A 13,248-nucleotide genomic window follows, 5' to 3' on the forward strand; every position below is an offset into this window, starting at 1 on the left:
AGCTTTGCTCACCCCGCCCCATAACGCGTTGTTCATTATAAACGTGGGATTATGAATTATATTGAGAACGTCGTACAGAGAAAACATGCCGTAATGTACCCTGAGTGTAAACCTTAGCCACATTCATCATGAAGCGTGCCAGCGATTGGCAAAGATTAATATAAAGATTAATATAAAGGTTAATAAAACGTTACACTCACTTCTTCTGGAGGTGCAGCAGGAACACGAATAGTTAGTACCGATCCTTTTTTCAGGAGCAGCTTCTTAGCAAAACCAGCTTTATACTGACCCTCGTTTGTAAAGCAGTCTTGGTGTGTGAAATGATTCACACAAACATGAAAGCATTGACGTTGATCGTGGGGAATATTCCCTTCGAAAACAAAACTCAGCCACTGCGTCTTCAGTGGTTCGGTCTTCGGATTTAGGAACATCAAAATTATGCATATCAACAATGACGCGCGGACTATGATTGACGGCTCGCTCACGAGCGAGGGCGGGTCTGTGTTGAAACACTGCTGTCAATCAACAATCGTGGGAGGGGCGTCCGACCGTGTGACGTCACATGGTCGAACGGCTTGATTTGAGAGAGGGGAAAACACAAGATAAAAAAAAAAAAACTGGATGGATTTTTATCATTTTAATTTTATGATGGTTGTGTACAGGCACTGCCAACACACATTTCAGTACAATCAACTTGTAAAAGTGCATGTACCATTATATGACCCCTTTAAATGGAAACAAAGGGTATGTTTACACGACTGGTTAGACTAATGGTTGAACAAAATGTACGATTTTACATTTCATAAATTTGTACCTAAAACTGGATGAAAATTGCAGTTTATTTCATAATCGACATTTCATATTTGGAATGTCTTATATGCAAATCATACATGCAATGCTGTTTTAGAACAGCCTCTATACAAACAAATCTTAGAACGTAGAATAATACTGCTATCAAGCTTTGGGCACAGCATGCGGTGGTAGTATATTGCACATTCTGACAAACGCAGATGGCATCTGGTTGTTTCATGCATACAGGAAATTTGCATATGTGCACAGTATGCATACTTTATAATGCAGAAAAAGAAAGAGTAGTATGGTAGTTTGCTTTCCGAAAATAGCCAAAGGGACAGCAGGTAGGATGAAAGAGCTTTCTGTGTCAGTTGTGCTACACTGACAGGCCTGGTTTGCCTGGGAGGGCGGAGTTAAGGAGCAGTGCAGTCAATAACACACCCATCACTTATCAAACACCTCACAAGACTGCGAGCATCTCCATGACAACGCAACTCACTCCAAAGAACTGGCAAGCGTTCAGAGCCGGCTCTCAGTTGCGACGTGAATAATAACTCAGCCGCATCTCAGACTTTTCTTAGAACCTCTTTATTTTTATGTAGTCTTAATTCAGAGGCTGCAATGTAACACATTGTCTTGTTTCTTTTTGCCAGTTTAAAAGGGGTTATTAAATCATTCAAATTTTTATAGCATTGCAATTCAAATTAAGTTACCTTGTGGCCTTGGATATGTCTACAGTATCATAGTTTAGTTCTACTCTTACAGTTTCACACTGTATACATACTGTTTGGTAATTTGCTGTATACTATATTTTACAATACAATGAGCTTGACTTGACCTTCCATACCCAGTATAATGATGCTTATCAGCCATGATTTTTAGGACCAAGGTGACTACTGGATTTCATCCACTCAATGAATTTAATATTTAATAGGAAATTAATAAGTGAGGTCATGCGGCACACTTTGAAATTTAATGTGTGCAGTTTCACACAGTGTATACTCCGCAGTGCAGTTAGACCATGTTCCATTTTAAACATTTAATTTGTCTTTAGTAATATGTCTTATTTGTGTGTATCCACTGCAGACCAAAAACTCTTAGAGATACCGAGATCTGAAATAATCCACAGTGGAAGCCGCTGTCTTGAGGTTGAAAATGCAAGCCTGTGATATGCAACATATGCCACTGTCAAAGCAGAGAGGCACATCATTTGGAGTCCAGGTTTTAATTCACACAGTCACAGACAGATGTTTGTCTGAAGTTGGCTGAACCCAAATTTGTCTTGCGTCAGTTATGCGTGAAAGCACAGCTTGCATCTACACAGATACCTACATGATGAGGTGAACGAATAGGGTAATAGACATAAATAGACTGGCATAGGATGATGGAAGGATGGAAAGAGGGTAGACAGACAGATAGACAGATAGATACTGTACTAGATAGATAGATAGATAGATAGATAGATAGATAGATAGATGAGGTGTGTAAATCACTGTGTATTTAGCCAGTGTTGATGATTTTATATCTCAGAGATGCCTACATAAGCTTTGATACAAGCTCCCTCTGCTAAAAACCAACCATCCCAGGGAGACACGGGCCTGTAAATTTAATCTTCAATCATTTTTACTACTTACCTTGTCGCCCAAGGGAGCGCCAACAAATCTCCCACAATGTCCGTAACAGAGAGGCATTGATTCTGCAGCACTCCCACTGACGCATTTCCATCAACGTGATGAGACACATTCAGTGCCAAGCTGTAAAAATGGATTGAAATTAATCAATTCAGAGTTCTTGGATATGTGTAAATGTTGTACATATGCTTAAGTAGTTTGCGGTATTCAAACTTTTACCACCCAATATTGAACAGAACAACTTGGGTTGTATTGTGGATTGTGTTCACTCTGTATTTTTTATTCTGAACCACGGTGCGTTTTATTATCAAAGCAACCGCAAAAAACTGTTCTGAGGTGAGGTTGCTCACCTCACTTTTGGTTTTTTTATTTTTATAATGGCACTTGCATTTAATATGCTGCCTATATACTGCAAATGTTCTAAAGAACTCAAGAGTGCATTTCAGCTGAAGGCAAGCAAAAATTAGATACACTATACAGTCTCTCTGCTTGCAGCATGTCAGTCCTTCTTGTCAAGAAATTGAGTGAAAACACACACAACAAACACAGTTTTACCAAATCATACGTCATCAATAAATGTTCATTTCTGTGATTTAGTACAATTGCGTTCATATCAGCAGCAAACTGGGATTTGGGAACGGTTTGCGCAACAGAGTTCTGACATCAAACTGACATCAAAACAAACTGACATCAAACAAGCTCCAAAAGTGCTAGTGGGAAATGTGTTTTTAGCTCTCTTCAAACTCCAAGTGAGCTACTTTGTTATCTACTATTAGGCAGCTTCCTAACTGTATAAATGTAACCTCATAAGTGACTGAATTTAAATGTTCTACAAAGACAGCAACTTACAATTAATTCCAGTAAAGTTTGATGTTAGCATGTTGCTAAGCTAACAATGCAGTGCTCTAATATTGTGGTTTTCAGTTCTGGTCTTGGGAACCCACCACTCTCTTATCTGACACTCAGTTCAGTTGATGGAGCTCTCTCCTAACGGGCTGATGCTATATAAGTATTTTGTAAGGCAACATAATGTTGCTGTCTACCTTTTGGAACAGCGTGAGGAGCGCTGGTGTCCTAAAATGTTGTCTATAGGTAGGTTTTGGAGAAGAGCTAGTGTCTCACTGCTGAAGCACAGGCAATGAGTTTTACATTACCATGGATGCACTGGGGTGTTTTTTCCTCTCTGTATCACTCTTTTTCTCTTTTACTTCTATGCTTTTACCCACCACTTAAAACCTTTACTGCAAGGAAAAACAACAAGCCGCCATTCTCAGGATGAAACACAAACCCTGAGGCTCTACTCTATTCCTGCCTTGACAATACATTAAGCAGCAAACAACAGCAGCTTAGCAAGAAAGAGGCGAGGAGAGATCTGAAGTCTTTCAACCTTGCATTATCTTCTCCTCTCTCCATCCATCTTGTCTCCTTCCCATATCGGCTTTGGTGCTTCTTTCTTCTCCTCCCATTGGTGGGATGTAAAGACATTTTCAAACAAATGCCAAGTCAACTTTTCTTCTATCCTTCACTGCTAACTTGTATACAAATGTAAGGTTGAGTACTTCAAGAAATAGTTCACCCAACAATGAAAATTCTGTCATCATATACACACCCTTCATGTCATTCCAAATAATTATGTTTTTTAGTTTTTTACACATGCAACAAAATACCAGATATTTGGTTGAATGTTCATATTTACAGTGTCCAATCTTCTCTTTTTCACACAATGAAAGTGAATGGAGACTGGGGCTATCTAGCTCCCAAAATGACAGAAAACCATATAAAAGGTATCTTTGAGGTAGACCAGATGTTTCAATTTATGATTTACCACTGTCAAGCCCTGGCCAACAAACATCTCTGTAATGAGATGAATAAAAAAGGCTAAATCCAAAATCGCCCCCTATACCAATCAAATAGGGCACTATTTGAGGGGACACCCATTTATAGTGGTGTCCGAAACAATAGAGGGTGTTACTGAGTGCACTTATTCAATCCCACATTGCACTGCAATAATGAGTGTACAACCGATGCACGCTCAACAGCTGTGGTTCGATTCCCAGGGAAAGCAAGAACTGATAAGAGTGTATATGCGTACCTTGAAATGCAATGTAAGTCGCTTTGGATAAAAGCGTCTGCCAAATGCATAAATGTAAATGTAAAGTAGGGAATAGTGAATGAGGGTTTAGGGGGCGATTTTGGATTCAGCCAAAGACTCAAGACAGTTGTAAAAGTCGTCAGCTTTATTAATGCCCATCCGGTGAACAAACACATCTTTGTGGAGCTGTGTGAAGATGAGGCGCACACCAGACCCTCCTTCTCCATACCGAAGTGCGCTGGCTATCAAGGGTCCAAGAGTCAACTTGTTTAATTAAACAGAATGAAGAGCGCGGATGCAAACAAACTGGAATGCAAGGAAATCATTGACGCATTTGTGCATAAAGTGGAATTCATAAAGAGTAAACTGATGAAATGGGGTGTAAAACGCTTTCCATATCTTCTTAAAGAGGCTGGGGGAAATTTACCTAAATCCTTGAGCAAAGAGTTTACATCACATGGAACTGCTACAGGAAGAGATGAAGTCACTATTCAATGAAGTTCATCAAATGCACATGGGTAATGGATCCAATCGGAGAAGGAGAAGAGGATGAGCTCTTGGATGTTAAGACAAATTCTCTTCTAAAGAGATTCTTGACTGAACATGGGTTGGGTACAATTTTGAAGGAATTTGGATGTTAAAATAGTGGTCTCCTGGAAGAAAAAAGGTTGGGAACCACAGATATAGACTACATTTATGGAAATTTCCATTGCATGGAAAAGAGCAGCATGAACATTCTTCAAAACATCTCCTCTTGGAAACTACATTTCTCCCTTCCCATTGGAGATTGGAAAGACATGAAGGTGCGTAAATGATGATAAAATGTAAATGTCTGGGTGAATAATTTCTGAAAGGGACAGCTTGTATATTTTAACACCCTGTGTTCTGGACACCACCTAATCCCCCCTGCAAGGGGCTTCATCGATCAGTCGTTGGCTGAGATTACAGGATGGCATGGAAAATAGACATGCAGAGAAGAGGAAAGACTAAGGGCGTGGAGAAGGCTATCACAAATGTATCTTTCCTTGCGGAAGCATGTTCTCTCACACGCAGAATCCTCCGTGTTTATTTATAGCCTCTATCTACAAACACATCTCGGATGTGACACTCTCAGCATCTGCATTCAGAGCACTCTCACTGACCCAGATGCAGCATGAGTGCTCGCTGCCAGCAAAATCAAAGCCCTCACAATGCAACCGCAGTCGAATCTATTAGAAAAGAGCTAGCGATAGTACAGAACCACGAGGTTGCCTTTCCCATAATCTATTCTGCTGCATCTATTACATAAAAATAAGAGAAAATGGGATGAAAAAGACAACTTGTCTTTCATAAGATGGTTGAGATAAGGACAGCTCATTATCAGAGCTCAGCTGTGTGTGTCTCTTCGATAACATTGAAAGGTTTAGCTGAAGAGCTCCTCTTCATTAGTATGTGTGGTGCAGTGCTGCAGGCTCTGGAGAGGATGTGTAATGAGAGAAAATGCTGATGTTTTCAATTATTTATAAGCATTTCCCACATAATGTGCGTCCATGTCCATGAATACGGTCAGTTTTAAAGCAATACACTCAGCAACCTTTACTTCTGCGCTGCCATCAAACAGTTTTGCAAAAACAACTGTTTCTAAACAAGTTTCCTAAACATTTTGGCTACGTCTACAATAATCCGTTTTCGTTTCAAAACGCTCTCCGTACACACTAGTTTTCAAGCGTTTTCCAAAAGTTTCTCAACCACACTGAAACGTCGGAAAATGCTAAATTCACCTTACTGTGCATGCATGCGTAAAACCTCATAAAAGCTCACTGAGATGATACAGAAGGAACAGACAGAAATAATATAAAGTTCTCATGCTTTTCTTTTGGCAGGATCGTTTTATTTAGCAAAATATCTTGTCATTCACTGATGTGTCCAGGTCGCACTCAGTCACCATTATATGTTTGGTCTAAAACTGCTCTCATGTTTTGCTGCAGGACAGCAATTGCGTGTACATTTTCTGTCATCTTTGTAGGACTGTGATATGAAGAGTGTACAAAGTAACATACCTTTAGCAGCAATGTGAAAGTGAATTGCACACAACAGGCACAAAAAATTTGCGGTATAAAACAAACATCGTATTTATAGGTTCAATATGCATCACATGACTAAACATGCGTCATCGTTTTCAAATACCTCCTTTTTCACAGTCCACACCGCAACGCGAAAACTGTGTTTTCAAATTTCTCCACTTGGGAAAGCGTTTTCAAACGTTTTTGCACGACAAAAACACTGTCTCAATGTGGACGGAAGGCAAGAATGAAGAGAAAAATATGCGTTTTCAAACGAAAACGTAATAGTGTGGACAAGGCCTCATAGTCAGAAGTTGACAGAAGTCGTTGGAAGGCATGGAAATAAACCATTGGTTTTCTTTTTCTATTTCAATGAAATCTCACACTGAAATCTCATTGGTCCAAAATCCTGCTCGGATTAAACATCTAATATGTTCTGATTGGTTGTGATAGTGTTGCGTCGTGCAGCATTTTTAATTTCAGTGTGCAAATTACTTGATAACTTGCCATGTCGCACCTGGATAGGACACGGTGTAACAACCATAAGAACTTCTTAGACGATCACAAATGCAGGACGGCTGGTTACGACTGACAACCTTAGTTGCACTGCCATTAAAAGCCACAAGGAGAAACCTGTGAACCCGCTAGAGTGACTGCAGTGAAAATAAACTGTGGACGCAGGGATGCGGGTGATTGGCTCTCAGCTTTAATGTGATTACTATTAGTCTGCTGATGGCTATTAGTATAATGATGATGAATGTCTTTTGAAGTTTTGCTTATTAGACACACAAGCCAATAGATTAAAGCAAGAGAGGTATAGGATGTAGGAAAAGGCTTTTAGTGACTGTTCATTTATCTAGCGATTTGTGTGACAAAGAAAAATAGGAGATGTGTTAATCATGCCCGATTCGTTTGGCAGGATCCGTATGTGAGCTTTTCTAACTCTGAGAATACCACTTTTCTTCCTACTCGCAGCTGTTTAAGTTTCTTTTTCTTTTCTTTTTTTGACTGTGCTAAAACATTTGGTTTGATTGCTTCTACTGTCCTCCTAATTTGTAAGTCACTTTGGATAAAAGCATCTGCTAAATGATAAAATGTAAATTTAACACGGTCTTCCATTCAACCAGATATGCTGCTTTCAAGTCCTGCTGGGAAGTTCCATTTTATGGGTTCTGACGTTGTAATTACTACATGATGTGCATTTAAGTGATTTTGGTCGGAATAAACAGTTGGGCAATTTCATAGTTTCTTTCTCTTTTCACGTTCTTGCAATGGCAGGAAGCTTTTTGACACTAAAGCCACATAATGAAAAGCCAAATATGTAACTGATGCTTTGTTTATTTACCATTTTCTCATTGCCACAGAAAATTATGTGAACAGTAGCTTGGTCAAAAAAGACCGTCAAACTCGCAGGCAGGTGTGTTGGAGCTAAACTCTGCAGGACGGTAGCGCTCTAGCAGCAGGATTGGAGACCCCAGGACAATCCTGGGTGTGTCCTTGCCTACGGCAACTGGCATAGTCCATTACAGGGCTAACTCACTCTCATATTCACTCATACTTACAGGCAATTTATTGTCTCCAATTCTGCATTCCTTTTGTTTTATTGTGGGGGAAACCGGAGCACCCAAAAAAAAATCCACGCCAACGCTCAAACTCCGAGACTAACAGGGGGGCTTCTTGATGTGAGGTGACAGTGGCCCTGTCCCAAATGGCACACTTCATATGCACTTTTTGTCTTGTGAACTTACAATGGCTGCCGCCGTGTCAGTTAAGTCCATGAGACCTTAGGGTGTCCCATATTTTCAATTTCAAAAGGGTGCTCGCGAACGCCCCCTTTGCGGTCGATATGTGTCTTCGACACCCACTTTTGCCAAGTCCGCACTGAAGCGAGCACCGCAGCAGACTTCTTCTCGACAGTCAAAGCGGCGTTACGGCACGAAAGTGTGGACTTGTAGAAAGACCGCGAGAGTTTAGGGTGCCATTTAGGACAGGGCTAGTGTTACCCACAATGTTTGTTCTCAATTGCACCCAATACTTCTTTAACACATCCCTAACTTAAAGTCAGGTCTAAAAAAAAAAATCCCATTGTGGTGTCTGTCTTGTCTCCTAAGTTCGATTAAGCCTAGCATCAAATGCTGCGTTCACGCCATGTCATAATTACCGTAAGCTTGCTTTCAAATCGCTCTCGTGGTACTTTGATGTCATACACCAATCGGTCTTGCACAGTGTCGCTTCAAGACGAACACACCTTATATCTGCAGTGGTCAGATGGTACAGCGGCCACATTGTACAAGTCATAGCTCTCAGAAAAGTATGTGTTCACACTTTGTAATTCTAAATCATTTGGGTAATCACGACATGGCGTGAACACACCTAAAGTCTTTTGTCGTGTAACTGAAGAGAAGCCCTGATAACATTATAAATGATTCCTCTTGTGTAACGGATTGTACCTGCAGAACACTATCAATGCATCAAATCTGGCACATGCTGTATTCACCTTTCTCGGTACTATGTCTTCCAGGATTTACCATGACTATGCCCTGTCTGGTACTCCTGAAAAATGCAGTTTTCTATTCTCAATTCATCAGGGATGCTGTAGGCGCCCACAGCTGCTGCTGATCTGAGGTCAGATCTATTGCTTGTCAGGTGAAATATGTAGTAATGGAAGGGTAAAGCAACTCATGAGCTGTCACAAACTATAGCTTGACAAGTGTTTCTCAACCCTGTTCCTGGCAGCACATCAACAGTACAAACTCTTCCTTAACAAACACACCTGAATCAACCCATTGACGCAGGACTTCCTGAACAATGGTGGACAAGGAATCAGACTTTTTGGGGGTGGGGGGGATCTAGGGACCAGAATATAATGGAGACCTTGAAGTCAAGTTTTTTTACTTGGGCCAGTAAGCAACCACCCGAAAACCCAAGCAAACCAAGGCATAGCCACCACCCACAGCAGCAGCATTGTGGCTGTGTGTTTTATAATGGCAAGAATCACTCACATTTCCTCCAGAAAACGAACCATCAAGTTAATTTAGCAATTTTGTATGGTGTGCAAGTGTTGCAAAAATGACTCATAGCAGCTGTAAATAGAGTGAGCTTTGTATGTGAATCTAAATTGGGGGCTCGCCCGGTATTACGGTACCTCTCTCCTCATTAATCTCAGCTGTCAGCCATGTCATAGTCGAACAAACAAAACTTCCATGACTTCTATCATCTGAGCTCATTTTGTTCCCCAGCTTACACTCTAGAACTGACATCTATCATATCACTAAGTACAGAAATGAATTCTGCTGTTGATTAAATCCATTGAACTATTTTTACCTGGAGAACTCAAAATGTCTGCTTTGACTCTCAGGTACGTGTCTGGTGTTGGGCTGCATGATTTATCCTGACGGATGGGATGCTGATGAGGTGAAGAGGATGTGCGGAGAAGGGACGGACAAATACACCATCGGAGCATGCTCAGTGCGCTGGGCGTACATCCTGGCCATTATGGGCATCCTGGACGCACTTATTCTCTCTTTCCTGGCCTTCGTTTTGGGCAACAGGCAGGATGGACTCATGTCTGAGGAGCTGCTGGGAGACAGTAAGATTAACATTATTTTGTCTTTGTGTTGTCTTACCATGGGAAGGATTACTGTTTGCATTTCAGAGGTATCTCTGTCAAATTGAGTTAAAATTTGTGTGTAACCTCATATTGTCCAAAATAATTGAAAGAGTGTTCAACAAAATGAGGTTATACATAATTCATATCTCTCAAAAGTAATTTGGGGCAGGATAAAAATGCAAATAGATTTTATTATGCTTGAAATTTCTGAGTTGTACCTTTGATGAAAACACCATTTGGTTGTGAAATCCAAGTGTTATCGCTATTGAAGACCATGATCTTCTACTTGCTATTGTTAGTCAGTTACAGATGGTTACCAGTGACAGTTGTATTAGACAAATATTTGTATACATCCCTGCAGACAAAATTATGTCATCAATATCTGTGGTCTGTTCTTCAGGAACGGTTTATCTGCTCATTTCGTAAACTTTTAAGAGTACACAAGCATAGTGTAGCCTCAAAGCTAAGAGACATAGGTTCAAAATTTAAGGGAATTGCATGTTAACATTGTGAATATGACCAAATATGGTAACACGAGATGAACTTCAATAATACTTTAAAATATTAAAAAAAGAAAAGGGAAAAATGAACCAGTTTATAATCGAACTCTTCTGTGTGAAAGAATGCAGAATTGGCTTGGCTAATTTTGTGTATTTTAGATACACAGACATCATATGATTTAATTATAATCACAAAATGCATAATTTACATAAATTGAGAATTACACACTGGATTCTCTATTTCTCCCCATAAATGATAACGTGCAGCTGTTGTGCCAGTCGGTCCAATTCATTCATTACGAGATGGAGCCAGTCAGCCAGAGGCAGCCAGATCAATCGAGGGGAAACCAACCTGAGAAAATAAGACAGAGCGATGATCATTAAGGAGAGAATCATATGATAGAGCTGTGAAAATGAATGAGATATGAGAAGAAGTAAGAAGAGGAAAGGAGCAAGTGAAGGAAAGAGAGAAAGGTAGAATTTAGCATAGACTGGGGTTAATTGAAGCCTGGGGCTCTGGACCCAGCCATGAATTACTAATGACTGTTTACACAGCTTGCTGACAGCCCGTCCATATTAATCACAGGCACAGCATCAGCTGGAACCCATGCTATGCTGAACAGCACACCTGGAAAGAAACGCTGTTTATGGATATGGACTATAAAAAACTTATAATGAATTTAAATGAAAGATGGACTCCTTTTCCTAGAAGCTCTGGTCCATTATACAATTATCTTTGATAACACATAATGGCAATGAAGGACACTTATAGATGTTAAGGTTTTATGAAACCGACGAGTTGTACACTGCAAATGGTGATTAAGGGTGTTTGTTTAATGATGAATGAGCAATTCGCTTCTTAATAATTCTGCAGAAACAGAATTTGTAATGGCATATTTTGTGATTGCACATGATGGTGTTGGTGCCATCTAGTGGAAATTACTGGTTATATTTTCCCCCAACTGGCTATGTAAGAAAACAACAAACAAAAGGTCTATTTAATGCATGTATCAACTGTGATGCAATTTTTCTGCTGCATTTGGAAATTACTATGGATTTAAGCTGTGATTTGTGCTTTAATTTCGATGGACTTTTCTCTTTTTTTCTTAACAGAGAGTGGAAATGCATAGATTCCAGATACACTCAGGTGAGTCTTTATTACTTTAAAAGGATAATTCACCCAAAAATGAAAATTCTGTCATCATTTACTCACCCTCAAATTGTTCCAAACCTGTATGCATTTCTTTCTTCTGCTGAACACTTTTGAAGAATGTTGGTAACCAAACAGTTGATGGGCCTTATTTTTTTATATATATTTTTTTCATATTATGGAAGTCAATGAAGCCCATCAACTGTTTGGTTACCCGTATTCTTCAAAATATCTTCTTTATCTTCTTCTGTGTTCAGCCAGAAGAAATCAATTCATACAGGTTTGGAACACCTTGAAAATGAGTAAATGATGACAGAATTTTCATTTTTGGGTGAACTATCCCTTTCAAGACCCCATGAAATGGTTTGAAGCAATGTAATGTTCCGCTTTTTAAAATTGACATTTTTTATTTATTTTTTCAATACAATGAAAGTCAATGGGGTCCAAATGTTGTCCAAACGATGTGGGTCAGTAAATGATGACAGAATAATTTTTTTTGGGGGGGGAACTGATATTTAGCTTCCATGTGTACATTTCTCAAGTATAATGCTGTGAATTTCCAGTAAAACATCCCTTTTATCTGTTTTCAGGTGTTTCTGTCTCGTTTAAGGAAAATCATTATGTGAAATCACAATCCAGCTTTACCCATCATCCTGAGGGCAGGAAGCCTGACTGCAACGGTTTGAAAAAACGTTAAAGTGAAGGATGCAAACAGGGTGAATGGAGTTGGGAACTCACTGCTTTTCTGTCCATATCCCTTCTTTTCACTTCACTCCCTGGAATTGCAAATAAACAAAAATCCCTACCCTAGTTTGATTTACCGTGTTCTGTGCTACTAACATGATAGGGCAGCTAATGCACCATTTAGAAGCAACTTTGACTTGGATTAAAAAAAGTTAATTTATTTTACATTGTGTCCTCTTCTTCAGGCCTGCATTACAATAATGTTAATATTTTGGGATTTAAGAATTACTGTAAAACACTGTTCTATTTGACTGAATTCTCCAAGTATACTAATATAGAAGAAAACGTTCACAGGCTTGAATTGTGGGATTACACTCCGGCACAAAGCTGCAACACAGACATTCCTAGCCTGTTAGTATTTCTCTGTCACTATCAGCCCTGAAAAAAAAAAAAAAAAAAAAGGACATTGAATCATGACCACTTTACTGAGAGCCGATTTACATGCAAGTGATCATTTATCGGGTTTCAAATGTACAGTTATTTCACTACAACGCTATCCAACATTGTTTAAAGGGGTACGCAAACAGAAGGTTAGAGTTCACTGTTAATATATTTTAAAAAATAAGTGTCAAAATTAGGGGCAGACTTCTATGCCATTAGTAATTGTGCACAAGCCAAGTATATACAGAAGTAGGAGAGTGTTTTAAGTATTATGTATTGAGTGTATATGTTGAATTTCTGTATGTC

General features: G+C 39.5%; 1 protein-coding gene and 1 long non-coding RNA gene across 2 annotated transcripts in view; one reads left to right on the forward strand and one right to left on the reverse strand.

Annotated features, from left to right (window-relative positions):
* LOC309497913 overlaps positions 1–10,019 on the reverse strand; it is a 31,246-nt gene extending 21,227 nt beyond the window's left edge. The window contains exons 1-2 of the long non-coding RNA XR_014205746.1: positions 9,882–10,019; positions 2,427–2,546 (exon numbers count right to left, since the gene is read on the reverse strand). This is a non-coding gene — a long non-coding RNA (uncharacterized lncRNA). The remainder of the gene's footprint in view (positions 1–2,426; positions 2,547–9,881) is intronic.
* Positions 1–12,627, forward strand: part of lhfpl3 (LHFPL tetraspan subfamily member 3) — a 49,758-nt gene extending 37,131 nt beyond the window's left edge. Inside the window, exons 3-5 of the mRNA XM_082168326.1 lie at positions 9,916–10,146; positions 11,781–11,814; positions 12,408–12,627. Coding sequence (XP_082024452.1) covers positions 9,916–10,146; positions 11,781–11,797 — 248 coding nt within the window. The 3' untranslated portion in view covers positions 11,798–11,814; positions 12,408–12,627. The remainder of the gene's footprint in view (positions 1–9,915; positions 10,147–11,780; positions 11,815–12,407) is intronic.
* The last annotated feature ends 621 nt before the right edge of the window (positions 12,628–13,248 follow it).

Source organism: Leuciscus leuciscus (genome assembly GCF_965113295.1).
Source record: "Leuciscus leuciscus genome assembly, chromosome: 4".
Lineage (NCBI taxonomy): Eukaryota > Metazoa > Chordata > Actinopteri > Cypriniformes > Leuciscidae > Leuciscus > Leuciscus leuciscus.